Consider the following 20,085-nt stretch of genomic DNA (forward strand, 5'->3'; position numbering starts at 1 on the left):
TGTTGTATCATGTTTGTTTGTTGTATCAATTCGAGTGACTCAATTTCTTAATTGCTCTAATTGCAGTTCAAACTTGAAGTGACCGCCCAAATCAGAAGAATTTAGGCTAGCATTAATTTCAAACAAGTTGATCAAAATAAATCGCTGAAAGAATTTTAAGCTCAAGGAGTTTGATGGGATCTTTCAAAAAAGCTATAATTGACATTGTAATTACTCTGCATAATTGATGACACATATGTTACTAGGCTTGGATTCTTTTGATCTTTGGAGTCACGACAGGGGTGGATTTAGTAGTGGGGGGGGGGGGGGGGTCAGGGATTTGACTCTATGCCGATATGCCGACCCAAAGGGTGACCCCTTTTCACTATTTTGAAATATCCGTTTTTGGCTGACTGACCCTAAAATATTTTGTAAAGGCGCCTTCGGAGCCAAAGTATACTAAAACTGAAGGGAGGGGAGAGCGCGCGCCATAAAAACGCAATTTTTTGCTCAAAATTTTCCAACAAGTGCCTAAAAACACCTTTTTCGGCCTGTTTTTCTTTCAAAATTTTGCTTGCGGCGCAAAAATTTTGGCTAAAACAAGGTCTTTGTAGTGGTTGGGGAGAGCCCAGAAAATCAATATGGTCGACCTAAAAAAAAGGTTGACAAAAACTTCGAAACTGTTTTAAAAATTCCGCCGCCCTCGAGAAAATCCTAAATCCGCCCTTGAGTCACGATATTAGAACTAGAACAAGGTGGCCGGTCAATGAGCAGAAAGGTCTAAGAGCGCAAATGGTCTAAAGAGCAGAAAAACAGACAAATATTGAATTATCAGGGCTAATCGATTAAACAAGCATTAGAATTGTCATTACTAGCAATGAAACGAATAAATTATTCATAAATTGAGTATTTTCATCTATTTTTTTCCAGTGAATCAGAAAAACTTTACTGAAATTACTCAATTTATGATTTTCTTTCATTACATTATTTTTCTTGACTATTCTATTACTTGTTTCACCAATTAACCTTTTTGCAGCTCTAGACCATTCTGTTTATTGCTTCGCTTCCCTAGAACAACTATAGGACCAAGTTAACATTCTCAACACCCAACCCCCCCCCCCCCCCGCCCCCAAGAGCCGTTTGGGGGGGGGGGGGGAGGGAGGATGTTAACTTGGTTCTAAGTTAAGTATTTTCAGCCAATCAGAATCGAGCATTTTACGTGTAGCGCTTAGCAAATTTAATGCTAATTAAATGCTGGGGTGGAAGATCTTAACTTGGGCTATCTGGGGGGGGGGGGGGGGGGGGGGGGGGGTGTTAGCTTGATCCCAATTATAAATAAACTGTTTCGAAAACACATCAAACCATTTTAAAAGAAGAATCGTTATGTTGAAAAGCGATCTTTTTCAGCCAATCAGAATTCAGTCAAGTCTTAAGTGTTGAATTAAAGACGAAAAATGTAAGAGGATAAATTTGGATATTCGTGAGCTCAAATTTGAAAAGATTTCTTATCTTCAAATATTTTTTCTAAAGATCTGAGGATTTGAAATTTGCCAATTTGCCCATGCGCTGGAACAATTTATCCATTTTGTGAAAATTTTACGCCCAATGCTGAAAGCGTAATGAGGAGATTCATTGCTTTTTTGCGTGGAGAATTATCCCGCTCTACAAAAGTATTCCAAATTGAATTGAGGATAGCTAATTGGTCGTTTAATTTCGTACTTCTCATACTTTTACACTTGAAGTTTGATATTGTCCAAAATTTGTGTGTACTTAAACATTTTTTAGTAACAAGTATGCTATACCATTAAAGGGCAGTTGGAACATTCAGGGCTTTGCCTTGATAAACGAACCCTCTTGGGTTTACTGCGTAGTTTGCTATTAACTTTTTGGGCATGATCGTTCTAGAGGGGAAACAATTCACATGCATCATTTTGATTATTTGCTTTCTCCTTCGATATCTTCAACTTTGGTAACCAGCATGCACATGTTTATTGGATTAGTTGGTTTTCCATTCGTTTCCAATGAGATTGTGATCCCATTTTTTGCTCCAACGATTTGAATTAAATTTGAAATTTGTATTCGGCTGTTTCAATTTTTTTTTCTTGCAAAAATCGGTGAAACAAGTAATCATTGGAATGCGTCGGATGATTTATCCAAATATAGTTGTTTCAATCATACTTCGAACGATATTAAGTTTTAAAAACGTCAATAAAAACCGGTTTGAATTTTTTGAAATTTTCTTGCCATAGAATAGGCTGATGAAATTTTTTTTCGTAAGCTTCCAGCAAAGCCATGAAAATAATTTTAAACTTCAATAAACTTTATTTTCGAAGTTTTTAGTACCTATCCAGAAAACACGAAAAAATAATCTCCAGAAGTTATCTAGAAATATCTTTCATTCAGATTATCTTGTCACACCACGAGAAAAAATGGCAGCATTTTAAAAAGAAGAAATTGTTTTTATTTTTAGTTTGTAAACTACTTTTTTGCAACTTTCTGTGCTACTTGCGCAGCAACTGCCTATTTTTGGTCATAACTAATTTGTAATCATTTTTTTTGTTTGTGTGCAAAATTTGCAACAAAATTATCTCAAAAATGATCGCCCAGAATTATTTTTCAAGCGCAACATGGAATTCAGAAAATTATCATTCACAAAATTTGGAAGTTTTAAGGAAACCTAGCCTGAACTTTCGTTGCACATCGGGAAAATGAACAATCAATACAAACCCTTGGGTCTGATTCAAGCATAATAAGTTCTTACTATAGTCCTATTTGAAGCTTGTTATCATTCGACTCTAAAGAAGGTGAAAAAATTTTGAAGAACCTGAAAACAGCCTCGTCGGCTTGTCCACACTTGTTGTTCTGATTAATTTTCTTGATCTGACAACAAAAAATTTTTGCACTGTTTTTTTACCCTCAAAATTTATTATAAGGTATAAGATTAGAAAAGATGTAACTGTTCGGACCACATGAAGTGAGGAGGAAATATGCTTTAGGTGTCTTAGTTTTTTTTTCTGTTTTTTCCTTTTTAAAGCAAAATCAGAACTCACAAAAATTATTGGATTAATATAACCTAAGAAATATCCCCTAAAAAACCACTTGCTATCAAATCGACCTAAGATGCTTTACTGTTAAAGTTTTTGGGTTTTATTCAAATTCTTTTAGCATACTACAAAAAAACAGAAAAACGTGAAAAAAAAACATTATGTTTTTCTGATTGCTTTTTTTAATTAATTTTTTCTAAATGGAGAAAACTGGGTCAACATTTTTGATTTTTATTTTGATTAGTAATCTGAAAAAAGAGCCATTTTCATTTTAAAAAAACTTTTATAGCCAGCAGACAGTTGAAAAAAATATATATAGCCAACTGTCAGTTGGAAAAGAGTAATGAACGCAAGTAAACAGGAAAAAAAAACGTACTTTGTTGAAAAAATCTCAACTTTCGAATTCCAAAGAGAAAATAGATTCCCGTTAGCCAAAATTTTTGGAACAATTTGCGCTCTCTTGATAGCCCTAACCTAACTAGAGAAAACTGGATCAATTGTTAAAGTTTTTGTTCCGCTGGAATTCTAAAACTTTAATTCCACTTTCGAAACTAGAAATTGTTCCTTTTTTTGCGCCAATTCCACGTTTGTATTCGGAGAGTGCTAATTACATAACTTTCAGCAGATGAACTTCAATTGAACTCAAAAAGTGCATATATACCTAAGTACTCTCATAAATGGATTTATATGCATGAATGCACATCTGTAGTTGTTAGAGCATTTTAAGACTTTTTCCTGAACAAAAATTACTGAGACCTATATAAGAGTCTTCACTACGTTCATTTCTCTCCAGATTCAAAATAAACAAAAATGTGCATTAAGATTTTAGTCTGCTGGATATTTAAAGCTATATTAGCTATTAATTAGCAATTTGTGCAATTGCTCACCTCTTTCGGTCACTTTTTCTGCATAAAGGAATCATAAGAAAAATGAAAGTTTCGTCTTTTAGTTTTCTAAACTGGTTCGAAACATTCTGTGCTACTTTCGCAGCAAACGGCGGTTTTTGTTATAGTTATAATTTGCTTCACAAAATGGTAAAAGAAAACTTCTACGCACTACCATCATATCTATTTCATTAACATAATTCAATTATTACAAAATGAAAGGCAATTACGTCCAGGCAAAAAATTAGCTACAAATACAACCCTAAAAAGGCAGCTAAAGTTAAGTGATTTTTTCATTGTCTGTGGTTTTTCCAAATTCCAAAACATGGTATAATTTTTACACGATATAATCTATAACTTTGGATCAATTTCTATTCACAAAGGCCTCAAGATATGATTTTTATTTCTCAGAGTAGACTTTGTTTTTGCATGGCTCTTCGAAACTCATGTTTCTGTCTCAATGTTTTTTCTGTCCGAATCATCGTGAGTCTTCATCTCGATTGCTTCGTCCTGTTGATTTTTCTGCAGATTGAGATTCATCTGTTTGAGAGCCTTTCGCAGCTGTCTTTTCTGAGCTAAGATTGTGTAGCCAGACTGGAGACAGATGGCGCCAACTATGATTGTTGCTCCAATCAGAGATGACGTTAGTATACTTTCTCCAAGATAAAGCACCTGTGAGGGAAAAAAGTACAATGTTATCTCCCAACAGCCAAACAAGCCCAAAAACTATTCTGCTTTCAGATCTCTGTTCAATTACTATATACTATAGTTGAATGCTAGATGTCTATCCTTTGCCATTGCTACTTTTTGACATGATTTCAAATCAACTTCTAGAGTTTAAAAAGATATCTCAGAACCTGAAAACGAGTTTTGTTTTAAAAAGCATACAAAAAACTGTCCTACAAAAATCATCATATTTTAGGAGCGGATTTTATTCTAACTCGGCACTTCCAAGAATTGCATGCGGCGCTAAAACCGCTGCCAAAAATGGTGATTCTGGGTAATAGCAGAGCTGGAAAAGTTTAAACCTAAAAAACGGACGGGGAAACTTTCAAAAACCCGTCCCCGTGAGAAAATCCTAAATTCGCCCTTGATTTGCATAGCAAACAGCCTTGTACATTCGAACAGTGTACCTGCGCGATGTATCCGATTGGGATGACGACCAGTCGGACTATAAGGGAGAAGAGGGGCGAGCTCTGTTGGCTGGAGACGACAGCTGCAAAGTGGCCACTGCACTGACTCAGTCCGAAAGAGAACACCAGCAACTTGGCCACCACTCCACACGGAACCAAACTGCTGATGGTATCTATTAAAAACAAACGATTTACTTTGAAAGATAAAAAAGATACAGTTAAAATTATACATGTTGCTCTCGCTGGTGACAAAACGTCAGGAAAAAGGGAGCAAAAGACGAGAATGAGCTGATAAAAAAGTGGTATTGGATATAGAGGGTATCGGTCTTTAGTATGATGACCCACGACTGTTGCAGTAGAACTAATTTTGTAGACCTAACCACCAGCGGATTTAGCCCTCCTCAGGGATTCGACCCCCTGCCGATCCAAAGGGTCCCCTCGCTGTAATATTTCAAGATATCCATTTTTGGCTTACTGACCCTAAAATTTTTCTAAAGCGTTGTCGGCGCCAAGATATACTAATTTTGAGGGGGGATTGCGCCAAGAAACAACGCGATTGTTTGATCAACATTTTCCCAAGTGCCTTAAAACGCCTTTTTTTTGGCCTTTTTTTGAAAAATTCGCGTGCGGCGCAGAAAATTTGATCAAAATAGGGTTTTTATAATGATTTAGTAGAGCTCAGAAAATCAAATAGGTTAACCTAAAAAAAAGGTCGACAAAATTTTCAAAATTTTTTTGAAAATCCACCCCCTCGAGAAAATCCGCCCCTGTACAACAACATGAAACAACTTTCGGATAGGAAAATTTTCGGATCTCTCTAAATAATTTTAACAGGAAAATTTTGAAGAACTCGGATCCCACCTAAGGCTAAAAGAGGGGGGGGGGACGTGGGACTCACTTGCTAGGTTGCAATATTTATATATGCTTCACCGTTGAGTTATTCTTTAGCAGAGGTGGCTAGTATTTATAAGGTACTATAGGGGGGGGGGATATGTTTGCAAAAATCCGAGGTGCTGTCAAAACCAACCTCTATTCGTCACGCACACAATGTTACCTGATATGTCTGCGTATAAATGCAAGGCAGTGCAGGGGATTAGGAGTACAGCTCCCATGCAGCCCACGTGGAATGTCTCCGACAGGTGGGGCAGTCTGGCCAGCAGTAGATAGTACACATTACCACACAGAGACGCCACCCCACACAATAGAGTACCTAAAAACAGTCGCCCTTTTGTTTTCGGACACCTTAAGCCTAAAACTAAAATGCACTTTAGAGTTTGAAGATTGCCTATTAGATAATCCAGATCGAATTTCGAGTCGCCATTTCCAGAAACAGCATGCGACGATGAGTCCAGATACTGGTATACGATCGGAGGCTTGGCAACCAGGAAAACCCCAAATAGAATCAGAACTGATGATATGATTGAAACGACTGAAGGACGCCGAGAGAGGGCAATGAACTCTCCCACTATCATGCCGAACAGTTGCAGTCCATTGGCTGAAACAACATTCGATGAGTTGCTATCATTTTTAAGTCGCAAACAACTATTCAAAGGATTCACTGCACATAAGGAAATGATATCTTTCAACTAACTCCGATATGTTATCTCAGGCGAGGATCAATTAGTTAGTGTGCAGCCCTGAACTCACCTGAGTGAAATTAAATTTATAGGTAAAACTTCTTGAAAATAAGAACATTACTTTGATTCATCTGTTCGAAAAAACGTATTTAATAACAACCAATTTAACACCTTACATTTTACAACCTAGTCATTTCACTACTAAACAATATAAATCCCCAACAATTTATCATCAACTTTATAAATTAACACCAAAGCTAATGCTGTATAAACTCTTTTTCTCTAATAGAGAAAAAGGACAAAAGATGCTGCCAGAACTTGAAAAAGTGGACGCAATCTGCTGGTATATCAAAACACCAAACCTGTGAAATTTTTTCTAATTTATCATAAAAATTTTGTCGTGGGACATACAAACAAGCAGAAAGCAATTTAATATAGATATATCGGTCAATTTTTTGAATTTCATAACCTTGTAGCTTTAGCGAAAGAAACCTTCTACGATATCACTCAAGCCTTGCAAAAATTTATCTGAAAAATACTTTATTTTATTTTTCAAGTGAACAAGTATCCAACGTTTAAAGTTCTTAGCTGAGGAAACTGTTGAACACTCGGAGCTCTATATGCATTTGTTGTTCCTGTTCCGACCATTGAAAAATGAGGAAGAATTTCGAATTCAGGTGTGTTTTAGTATTTTTGTTCCGACCATTTGAAAATGTGGAGGAGTTTTGAATTCGGGTATGCGTTTTTGTTCTTTTTTTTTCTTTTTGTTTTCCGTGCTAAATCAAGTACCTCAAAAAATCATTGAAATGGATCGAAATATAGACCATATTGCGCTTGCATTCGTGATTCGAACTACAAAATTTTCTCAGTTTCGAGCAAAAACCGGTTAGAAATTTTTGATTTCATTTCGTGCTATTAGGGTTTTTCAAAATAAGGTGTGCAGGCTCACGATAGCTTATTTAAGCTTAGTTTAAGCCTTGAACACGTAGTTTTACTCAAGTAAAATTAGTTTTTGATTTTTTAAGTACTCTCTTGGGAAACAAAAAACTTCAAAAATTCAAATAATTTCGACAAAAAAATTCGTAAACTTCTTACGATTATTTTTGCGTGTCAAGCCATTTTTGTCAGAGAATTTTTTATAAATGGCGTAATTTTTTTTTTCGTTCAGATCTAACTATCACACTACACAAAAAAAAACAATATCCTTGGTTTTCTCTTTCTTTTATTTCCACGAAAATTCAGGTATCATAATAATCGGAATGGGTCGAGTGAGAGTGACATACCAAATTGAAACAATTTCAGACGTACTTTGATCTATGGTCGGAAAACTTGTGGTATACGCACAGCAATCAACTATCTTTGTTTGTCTCAAAAATTAAAAATCAATTATCAAGAAAAAACGATTGTTGCAATATCAGAGCGGGTTGGCTTTTAAAGTGTAAGGATTATTCTAATATCGTTTTAGTGTACTTAAAACACATAGAATAGCAGTCTCTGAACTAGCAGTTTCAGACAGTTTTTTCGTTCAATTTTCGTTTTATCAAAACGTTCCGAGCTTGAACTATTAGTTAAACTGATTACCTTTAAACTTCTAGATCTTTCATCTGGGAAAAAAATCAAGTTTTTATATCGGCAGTTTGCTTGAGAAAATGAATTATTGATTTGTTCGTTCACAGTTTTTTTTGAAATTTTTTTTTATTTATTCTTACTCGGAACTCAGAGACTATTACACAAAATTAAGCGCAAAATCAGGAGTTTACTCTCTAAAATGCCTGTTTTCAATGTCCATTTTGGACAACATTTCCTTCGAACTTCAACAAAATTTTTACATGAACCAAGAGAAACTGATCAGGGCTACCCTCTATGAAACTATCAATCTTTGGTTCCATGGGCTTAACAATGTAATCCGGACCTGAAAATGACAGTTTTCCTCGTCTGCACTATTGTTTTTTATTCGCGTGAAAAAAGAGGAAAAAGCCAAGTTTAAGAAAGTTTTCGTTTTGATTTTTTCAATTTTCTCGCTGAGAATGTTACACGTCGCATAAATATTTTGTTACTTTGCTTATTCGAGAAAGTTCGCTCTTATGCAAAACTCATTGCAGATGAGGAAAACTGGCATTTTAGACCCGAGTTACATTGGTAAGTCAGTGAAACCAAATATTGATAGTTTCATAGAGGATAGCCCGGATCATTTGCTCTTGGTCTAGGTAAAGATTGTGTAAAATTTGTGCTTAAATTCGTCCAGTAGTGTTTGTTTTTATTTAAATATAACCAATGTTTTTGAAAACTGCTTTTTATTCTTATTTGTTTGCCTTTTAATTGTTGGAGTTTTCTGCTAGCTCAAATAAAAAATAGATTAACAGGACATTAATTCAATATTTATACAGAGAAAAAGTATGTTGATAGTTGAATTTATCTTTGCAAACAATTTTTTTACCGGCAATTTGCACTCAAGTAATGTAGTATAGATTAAGTAAGTCTTTTCAAAATTTTGTGGGAAGAGTTTTTGCTTTTAAATACCATGACTATATATTCTCAAAGAGTACATCTCAAAATATCTGTTGTTGCGCACATCACATAAATTTCATGGGTTTTTGAACAGTTTAAAAAGCTAAACATTCAATGTTGTAATTCCAATATTCCTCGCTATAGTGGGCGACATTGAAAAGGCGAAAGCAAAAATTTGATGAGCCAAAAGTTTTTTCAGAATGTTCAAGGAAATTTGAGAAATTAGTTTTGCTTGATCTGAAGTTTAAAATAAAATATTTGGACCGCAGCAAAACAAACAAAATAACTTTTTTACCTGATTCAATTCATTAAACTAACTTTAGTACTTTGGTTCGTTCACAATTCTACAACAATTTGCTTTCTCAAGGTCAATTAACTAAATATAAAATAAACTGAAAGATAAGCCATAAACATACTTTTTTTCTTTGGATCAAATCTGGGCTTTCCTGATTCATTTCAGGGAAAACTTTCTTTCAAGCGTACAAGAAAACTCAAAATTTTAAAATAGTCAATTGTAAATTAGTAGCTGAAATGTGATCAAATTTTCTCCAAAAGCGTTAATTTGTAAGATTGCACGGTGACTTCAATCATTCCTTTCTGAGGAAAGATTGGGCGAAATTCTAGATGATGCGTTTTCAATGCCGCCATGTTTATCATTACTTAGTACCTAAGTGAAATTCAGTTGTTGCATTGCGCGTATAGACCGGAAAAATTGGCAATTGATGAACGAAAAAATTAAAAAAAAACGCAGATAATTTGTACAATATGAAAGTTATTGAAACAATTAGGGTTGGCAAGAAGACTCACCAAGCACCATAGCATCTCCAAGATTGAGGTACCTGAGCACCAAGTACTGAGTCACTACATGCACACACCCGGCTGTAACTTCCACAAACAGAACAGCAGCAGTTGTCCACCCTATTCCTCTTAACCCACCCCCTCCGCGGCGGGTCTCATGTCCTTTTGGGGATAAATTTTTATTATTGCTTTTGAAGATGGGCTGTAAAGGATATAGGCAACATAAGAGCAGTCCGTTCCACCACATGCTGACCCAGATTGCGTGGGGGTATCGTTTGAAACCCAGGGAGCAGTAAACAGCACACGAAGACGCGAACACTGCGAGAAAGGCTGGTATGAGGGTACCTTTATTGCCGCCATTGTGACCCATATCGAAGAGAAGATAATTATAATCAATGGAGTAAACTAATGATGCAATAATTGCTGACTTATTTGAGGTCGGTCATTTTTGAGACTTGCTGGCCAGCAGAAACTTTATAGTGAATTTCGGGCGAAAACTGGATAAGATTTTGAGGGAGAAGTCAAGTTGCTTTTGAGGATTCAACAACTTATCGGTTCTTTCAAAGAATGTGAACAAATTGTGAAAAATAAGAGTTTTCAAAAGCACAATGCGCGAGCCATCGGCTGTTAATAATTAGCCATAGTAGATATTCTCTTCTGCTCACCATTTTTCTGAAAAAAATGAGCTTTGAGTATGAAAGATTTTATACGAAAGAGAAGTCAAGTTCATCAATGGAAAAGACTCACATAGAAGTCTCACTGAAACTATAGGTTAAAACTAAATTTTCTGGCTATATTTTTGTCAATAAGTGGGAAAATAAATTTTTTTATCCCCCGAAGACATACAATTGACTATTGTATTTGTGCTAATAACTCTTTGATATCTACATAACATAACAATCTTTTGCACTTGCACACGTCGCTTTGCTCAACATTGTGTAGTATTACACACATGTGTCTGTTTCCCTTTGCTATGCGGTCTGGTACCGTGTGGTTGTTAGTTGCATAATTCCCTTTTCCATTACTTCCTGCGTATGTTTATCTCAGACTAAGAAAAAGGAATAGAAAGGTTTTCTTATTTTCCTCAATTGCATAGGTCAGGTGCTCGCAGTAGTTTGATCTTTTTATTTTCGTTTTTGAATCAGAACCGCGGTGAAAACATTTTAGGAAAAATACTAAAAAAAAAATCAATAAAAAAATACATATTTATTACTAGAAAAAAAAACCCATCATAACTCCATAGTTTCTATCAAGTTTAGTTTCGCACTCTTTTGATAAGTAGCAGTAGAAAAACCTTTTTGGCGGAATAGGTTTTTTAGAGCTTTTCATGTGAAAGTTCTATTTGTTATGCCTCCTCAAGTTCTCCCAGTTCCTTGAACAAAAACCCCTAAATAGGGTTTAAAAAGTTTTCTTTGGTCTCGAGATTCTCAATTAGACTAGAATTTTTTAAAAGTACTATACAATCTAAGAGTACTATACAAATTAACTTCTCAGAACCTTCTCATAACCTTACTAATTGTTACTAAATAATCCCGAGGAAAAAACTATTCACTGGATAAGCGCTCAATTTGGTGTCTGTAGGTCACATAATCCAGAGACAAGTCTTTAAACATGTTCCAAAATGAATGTGGATTCAATGTTTGAAATTTCCGTGGATTCCACGCACAAATACCTGTAACAAGAATTTTGTCAGCACATCAGTTGTGTTGCGGAGTCTGTAACGAGCGAATATTGCTAGTTGTTTTGGATTTCGCAAACGTAAGCGGATACCGCAATAAATATAAATTGATCTATAACGTAATCAAATTTTTTTATTCCGGATTCCGCAAAATTGGCATCGATTTCAAGTAATACAGTGCTTAAGCGTTCGTGGAAACCAAAAATTTCAAAAAGATTAACTAAAGTAACTTGTTGCGGAATCCACTTGCAGTTCACAAAGTACACATTTTGACTTTGTAATGGTCACTTCTTTCTTTTTGGTTAGTCTGTAATACCAAAATTAAGAATGTGATCATCCTCTGGAATAATTGATTTTAACTGCTTTCTTAAAAAACCTTTTAAGTACTGATATATATTTTTTACTGATATAAAACCTCTAACAGCAGCTTTTAATTTCACCCCGGAAAATTCCTGATTTTTTTGGTTGCGAGTCTGGGCGTAGGTAGCGTAACTGTGATCATAACAATAAAAATGCAATAAATATAAATGCTACAAATGATTCCACTCATAATGCAACACGTCTGAATTGAATAACTGATTTTTCAGGCATAAGAAATTCTGAAAATTTGAAAAAAAAATCTAAAATTCATCTTTTTCTTTTTAAAATTAATATTTTTTATCAAGAAATTTGTATCAATTAGTCAGCCAAAAACATAAAATAATGACCTTTATTATGTGAATTGCTTTCACTGTACAACAAATTTGGTTTTTTGCAAAAAATTGCGCGGGTTTCCGACTTTTGTTTGTTTGGGGAGAGATAGATATCTTGGTGGCTGTTGAGAGAAAGTTTGACATTTTTAGGGTACATTTAGCAAAAAAAAAACATTTCATTATAATTGATTAAAGCGCATTAAAATGCACTTAGAAAGTTATAATAATTTTTATCCATTTTTTATCAATTCTAATCAAATTTTATACAAATTTACGAAGACTGTGCACAAAACCACAATTTAATGGATTGCTATCTATGAAACTCAGGTGCGGGTAACTTGGGAATACTTGATCCTCCACTAGAGTTTTCGAATTGATCGATTATGACGGATTGTTGGCAAAAAACTTAACCCATATATTCAATTTTCATGACTCATCCAACCATGAGAATGGATTTTGTTTGATTATTTTTGATATTTAAAAATTCATTATAATCCATTATAGTCGATTGTTTTATTTTTGTTTCCAATATAAACGATTACTTTTTGCTCATAAAATCCGTGAAAAAAGATTTCTTCTGTAGATGTGAAATGTCTATCTTACTTTTTGCTGCATTTTGCAGCACTAAAACCCGAACGAACACGTTCATCCCCATGAACGCCCCCCCCCCCTATCCCGTTACCCTAAGAATCAACATCCGCCCCTACGTACACACCTTCCCTGCCTCACAGCCCCCAAACACACCCTACTACCACATACCAAACACAGCCCCCCTCCTACGTTCTGGGGATGGTTTTCAACGTCAATATACATTAAAATTGGTAGGAGGAATATACCTGTGGTAAGTAAACATATACAAGTAAGGAGGAGGAGGGGGACAGGGGGTTGTTGAACACAAGCGTCGGACGGGGAGAGGGACAAGCTTAACTATTCAGAAAAATTGACACAGGAAACAAGGGTAAAAATCATAGGCAAGTTTACTCTCCCCCTCCACAAATGCTGGACAATAATTGATTAAAACTGAATTACATTTCAACTTAAAAATTTGTCAAATTTTTTCCAAAAAAGATCACTTATAACCGATTATAATTGATTAGAAAAAAGTTTTTTTGCTCAAAAAAAAATATCATTTTAATCTATTTTAAATGGATTTTAATAATTTTTTGTGGACTATTTCACAGAGATTGGAATCAAACATGCAATATAATTAATTTTATTCGTGAAATTTCGGCGCGGAAACTGATTGCGATAGTCTGAGCAACCTTGTGCTAGGAGTACACAAATTGATAAAGAAAAATTATTAATTTTTTTGAATTAACATTCTCAGAATTTACGTTTTTTTTTGCGGCACGCAAAACGCACAGACTATCCAGGAGCAGATCGGATCTAAGCAAAGAACGAAAATCGTCATTTCAGTCAGCCTAATGTTTTTTATTACAGGACTATTAGTCGAGAGAACTAAACTGCTTACGAGATCTCATGGCTATCGGCGCGGAGGACGGAAGCACGCCCCACTGCCGGACAATTTAGAAGATTTTGAAGTTGTGACTTTCGCAGAAGAAGTGGAATATTTATGTTTGGGGTGTTTTTTTATTCGGTCAATTTTCGACTTTTAAAAGAGCGTTTTTGAAATTAATTTATTGTACCATCTGAAGCATTTTATTTTTTAGAGCTCGGACTGCTAAGAAGCGACAAGTCAATGACCGAAAGTCAATGATTTTTGAAAAAATTTCGTTTTAAGAACTTTGAAAAAATTTTTAAAATTCACTCTTAGGCTGGTAAGTCTAAAAGTAACATAGCCAACTAACAGTTGGAAAAGAATCAAAGAGCGCAAAAAAAGAAAGAAGCTGACTTTTGTTTGAAAGGAAAGTTAACTTTCAAATATTAAAAGATGAAAATGAATGGCCTTACAGCTTTATGATCGTCAACTTTTCGATAATTATAACTCCATGCGAGAAAGCTGGAACAATGTGTGCAGTTTCTTTTTGCCTAAGAGATGTGAAAATTGAAACCTATTTTGGAAACTTGAAGGTACTCACGTTTTGTTGTGAATTTTTCATGTTTGCAGTTGAACTGCCCTTAAAAATGAATCAAATGTCAAACCCTGAAAAATCAAATTTGATGTGAACAAATTTTAAGAATTTTTCTGAAAACAAATCATCATTACCTGTGTTTTTCGTAATTTTTTGGGGGTTTGAATTTTGTGGAATAACTATTCATGATTAATTTTACGTTTTTAACACACATGAATGGCGGATCAATGCAATTGAATTATTTATTTCAATTTAAAAAAGGAATTTCCGTGCTGGGGTTCATTGGTTTTTCTCCAGACCAAAAGTGAGATGTCTTGTCACTCTTTGGTTCATCTGAACACAAGTTTTACCACGAAACATAAATTTCATAGAGATCCCTTTAATTGAAAGAATCTCGCAGTGGGTAAAAAATAACTCTTCTATAAAAATCATGAAACTCAAGCAGTGTGCTGATATTTTGGTGGTAAAAAAACTTAAAATGTACATCATGTAAGCTTAAAATATAAACTTAAAATGTAAGAGATCCCTATTAGTTGAAAGGATCCCGCGGTAGGTGAAAATTAACTCTTCCATAAAAATCATGAAACTAAAGCAGTGTGCTGACATTTTGGTGGTAAAAAAAACTTAAAATGTACATCATGAAACAACTATAGAGAAAGGCAAAAAGTTCGGACAGACAAGATTAATTAAAAAGAGCAACTGTCTAGACATCAACTTAAATAAAAATTTAAATAAAAATAGCGTCGAAAGTTCATAAAGCAGAGTTTTCGCGCAAAACCTATGATAACGGCGGGCAATTACATCCGAAGCGTCGAATGGTAAACATTGAAACAGAAAAATTGTTGCTCAGGGTGGCTAATGTTTTTCTGCGATAAGTTTCCAAATTATGAATCATCTTCAATTCCGTTTGTTTTTTTTGGCGGCCTGATCTGTTATTTTTGTTGTTGAAAATGACTCCTTGATATATTTCTTAGTATAACATTATGGTAGGTTTCATTTTTCAACTAATTTTTTTAAATGTTTTTTTAGCTAACTGTAAAATCTGGAATTTCATCGCAGTATTTAAAAATTAGGCTAGTACAATCATCGGATAATCGACGACCTCGCATATTGAGTTTGATCCGACAAAAATTCAGAGTTGTTCCGCTTCAGATTTTGCATACAAAAAACGCCGAAAAGCACTGATTGCTCCTTTTAATTAATTCTGTCTGTCCGATTGTTTCTAGTAATTATAATTAGTTGCAAAAAGTTCGGACATTCAAAAATAATTAAAAAGAGCAAATGGCCTTTTTCAGACAATTTTTACATGCAAAAGCTAATTTTTCAGACAGAAAGTATGTCTCAATGTCACTTAAAAAATCAAATTTGCATGCAAAAACTGCTCAGAATTGGCAGATTGCTCTTTTTAATTATTTCTGTCTGTCCGAACTTTTTGCAGCTCTCTATAGAGAGTTGCAAAAAGTTCGGACAGGCAGAATTAATTAGAAAAGAGCAACTGTCGAGAAACTAACGGAAATTAAAACTGAAATAAACATAACGTCGAAAGTTCATAAAGCAGAGTTACGGGATCTACTTAACAATCCCTCTTTAAAAAAAAGGGGAGGAGATCGTTAATAAGATTACTTGCAACGAACTTCCGACCAATCAGAAAGCAGCAGAAGTCAAATTTACATACAATGCTGTAGTGCAAGTTTACTGTTTTCATTTACAGGGGTAGAGATTCTTTAGTAAATACAACAAGGGCGGAGATTGTTAAGTAAATCCGAGTTTCGCTCAAAACCTATAACCACGGCGGGCAATTGCATCCGAAGCGTCGAAATAATTTATAGTAAAATCTGGATGTTCATCGCAGTATTTAAGCATTAGGCTGGCATAATCATCGGATAATCGACAATCTCGCATTTTGAATTTGGTCTGACAATAATTTCAAGGTTGTTCGGCTTCAGGTTTTGCGTGCAAAAAATCGTCAAAAAGCACTGATTGCTCATTTTAGTTAATTCTGTCTGTCCGAACTTTTTACTACTAATTATATATATAATCAAGAAGGAATGAAAAAAAAACGTTATAAATTTGAATTGATTTGAAAACAGCTAAAACAATTTTCCCATTTTTCTCATAAACCAACGCCTACAAAAAGCATAAAATATAAGCAATTCAGGTGGAAGGTTGAAGACAAAATGGGCAAACAAAAGAGGTTATATAAACAATTATAATCGATAAGAATGGATTTTTTTTCTGCAAAACAATCAAGTTAGAAATTCGGATTAAAATAATCGAACATCATCGATTCTGATGTTTTATAATTGATTATATTATATTTCAAAAAGAGAGATTATAATCAATTTGTTAATTGATCAAAATCAATTTTTTCTCAATTTTTGTAAGACTGGTACTAAAATCATATTATAATCGATTATTAACACTTGAAACTGGATGTTGATAAACTCACTTTTCTCTGAAAGTTGGAACAAAAACGGGCTCTGTAACTGGCACTGTAACATGCACTCAGATCAAAAGGAATTCCAATTTGATATCAATAAACTGAAGAGATTTGCAAATATATAGTTTTAAATAAATGTAATGGACGTCTTGAAAATCCAAAATAAATCAACCCTGAATATAAGTTTTTCCGTCAAAAGTTTACCGCTTGCCTTTTTGTTGATATTTTATGTTTTGTGGTCTAAAAATTGCATAGCAGATCATTGCTGAGTAAAATTTTGCAAAATTGTTGCCTGGAGTCTTAAAAATTAATTGAAAAATTTTACGTTTCTGAAAAATAAAGCGCAATCAGTTTGATTGATTGTTTAACTGCTTAAATACAATATGAGAATTCAATCACTATTTCAACGGTTCAAGGTCAAAACTGTAAAGAGTTTCCCAAATTGCAGGCAAATTTGAAATTTTAGGTGACAATGAGACATCCTTTGTCTGAAAAATTAGTCTTTACATGCAAAAGTTGTCTGAAAAAGGTCAATTGCCAATTTTAATTATTTTTTTTCTGTCCGAACGTTTTGCTACTAATTATAATCCAGAAATTTACGACGTTGTCCAATAAGTTTGTTAAAAACTATAAATTGGACTGAAAGAATTAGTTCAATAAAATAGCAATTCGGCGATCTTCACTTTATTTTCAAATCAGGTCTGATATTTCAGATAACCTCGGCGTACCAAATATATCCAAAAAATACTTCGTAAATGCAGAGTCCGCACAATGCAGACAGCCTTTAGTTTGTCATAATCCAGTTGAAAGGTAAAAACAGAAAGCAGACTAAGTAATAAATATGTTTTTCTTGTTTTCTATATTGAAGAAAGAAAGAGAGGTAAACGTATGTAAAATAACCGCTGTTCAACGCAAAACTTACCGTTCGATTTGTTTGCAAATTTCGTTTTTTTTCTGCGTGTGAGCGCTGCAAACAGATCTCCAACATGAAAATTAAGCTTAGCGAAAAAGTTCATATTATTTTCAAAGCACTCCTTTTTTAGCCTTAAAAAGCGTAAAAAATTTAGTGACATATCGAATGCAATATTTTAGTCGGTTATCGAGATGAGCCGAAAAGGCTCCAGAAAAAGATGTGTCTTGAGGAAAAGGGTACATTAATTTGGCTGTTCAGACTAATTTAGAGCAACGAGTGATTGAAATTGAGTCGTATGCACGAAACGGCCCAAAACTGGTGTTTCTATATCTTTAACTGAAATTGATGTGGTAGAATATGATAGGCTAATTATTCAAGCAGAAAACAGTCAACCATTCAATTTCAAACATGGCCGGGCATATCAGAAAATATTCAAGCAGATAAAATTATTAGCCGAAATGACCAAAAAAATGGAACATAATTCGTTGAAGCCATTTTTTTCAGCTTCTCTTGTCTGAGTAAATTTCCACTAGTGACTTGAAATTGATTTAATTATAGAACAAATTTTAGTTATTTGAACAGGTTAGTTGATTCAGCATAATTCATACTAGTTTGATTTTTTTTGTGTTTTTCGTTTGCGAAACAGTGGTTTCGCTTTTTCGTCGTATAAATTTCTGAAAAATTGTTTCAGAAAAGTTCGGTAGTTTTGTCAATTGCCAATTCATATATAAGGCAGTTGCATTGATGCAAAAAAAAAAACAAAATTGGTTTTCGGATTGAACGTTTTTGAAAATATTATAATTGAACTTTGCTTTGTTGTTTGAAAAGATCAAACAAATTTAAATAATGAGATTGATTAAAAAAAACTCATGCTAAATTTTTCGAGAAGTGTTTTGTTTTTGAGACTCTTGAATATAAAAAGGAAAATTGAAAACGATAAAATTTAATCAAAAAAATCAATCTACCTATTTGTCACAATTTTTGCCTAAAAAAGAAGATTTTTCGGCAACCTTGAGAAATCAATTCTGTTTGGAAGTCTTATTTGTTCTTGCTAGAGTTTTTGCGGCAGGTATTCCAAAACAATATTTTGGAACCTATTTAACCATCTTTCTCTCTCCCCTTAAGAAGAATAAATTTGTCGAAATTTCGACCAATCAGAAATCAGCAAAAATTGAAATTTCAAAACGAGCTTTAGCGCTAATCTACTGTATCTATTTGTTTTAAAAACTACTACCAAACTCGCTAAATTTACAGTGCTAAAACTAAACTGAGGAGAAAAAGCATAAAAAAAAGTGTTATTTTATGGTTAGAAAAAAAAACATTTTTTTCGCCAACTTTGAACAAAAAAATCAGTTCATTCTTCTCTGTATAACTACCTCCGTTTGAGTATTAAATACAATTTAACTTTCTGGGAACTTGTTGTACATGATACCATAAATCTAGTCTAAAAAACTGCCTTTCTGTCTTTTTATGTGGAAAAATTTAATAGGCAAACAATTTCTTGAAATTTACAATATCTTCAGTAGGCCTGTTTTGGAGCACTTATATACGGCACTGCTGAAAAACCGCAAATTTATACCAGCGCTTTCTGGAGATTATTCTGGAATCTACAAAAAACAAACAGTACGTATGCGGCATGAAGTGAGCTAAAATTTCCAACAGTTATGAGAGATTCATGTAAGGCAACTGATTCAGTTTTTAGCAAACACGTTTCGAGGTGACTCATCTATTGATTATTTGAAATCAGGAAAAATCAAAACTGAGTTACAACAAATATTTAGTGGAAAAACAGTGTGACGTCCCTCAAATTAAAGGTTACTATAACAAAAAGTTGTTGAAGTGCTTGAAACACTTCAACCATTTTTTTTAAATTGATAAACAGATCAAAATGTTTCGTAAAAGTTCGGAAATTATTATCTGGTAGAATATGAAGATTTTTGAAAATATGTTTTGATTTGTGTGGAATTTCTAATTCACATGTTTCAAGAAAATATTTAAATGTAGCTAATATGTTGGTAAAAACGTTTGAATTTTTTTCTGTTTTTTTTTGACGGAGATAAATTTTTCTTCTTTTTCAATTTAGTCGACATTACTATGAATCAAAAACTGTCTTGTGTAATCCAAAAAGTTTTTTTTGACTTTGTACAATGTTTGAACTCAGTGTTTTCTACAATGTTTGCGTTATTTTTTTCTTAATATATCGTTTTGATTACTGAATTTTTTTGCTCTCCTAAGGAGGTTTAGAAACAGGTAGCAAGACTTGATGATAATAACTTACCATTTGTTTCAGATTATGTAAACGACTTATAACAGTGATATGTTTTATTCGAGTCAGGTGGGAATTTACTAATGCTTTTTTGACCTTGCGATGGTCCGTAAAATTGAGCGGGTGCGTCTAAATTGACT

General features: G+C 33.9%; 1 protein-coding gene across 1 annotated transcript; it reads right to left on the reverse strand.

Moving 5' to 3' along the window:
• Positions 1-4,054: 4,054 nt before the first annotated feature.
• Positions 4,055-10,599, reverse strand: LOC134845971 (uncharacterized). Its single transcript, XM_063863119.1, has 5 exons — positions 9,933-10,599; positions 6,326-6,535; positions 6,095-6,250; positions 5,041-5,213; positions 4,055-4,579 (listed from the first exon to the last, which is right to left on the reverse strand). The coding sequence occupies exons 1-5, from the start codon at positions 10,291-10,293 to the stop codon at positions 4,352-4,354; spliced, it is 1,128 nt and encodes a 375-aa protein (XP_063719189.1). The 5' UTR covers positions 10,294-10,599; the 3' UTR covers positions 4,055-4,351.
• Positions 10,600-20,085: the final 9,486 nt, after the last annotated feature.

Source organism: Symsagittifera roscoffensis, chromosome 5, assembly GCF_963678635.1.
Source record: "Symsagittifera roscoffensis chromosome 5, txSymRosc1.1, whole genome shotgun sequence".
In the NCBI taxonomy this organism is placed as follows: Eukaryota; Metazoa; Xenacoelomorpha; order Acoela; family Convolutidae; genus Symsagittifera; species Symsagittifera roscoffensis.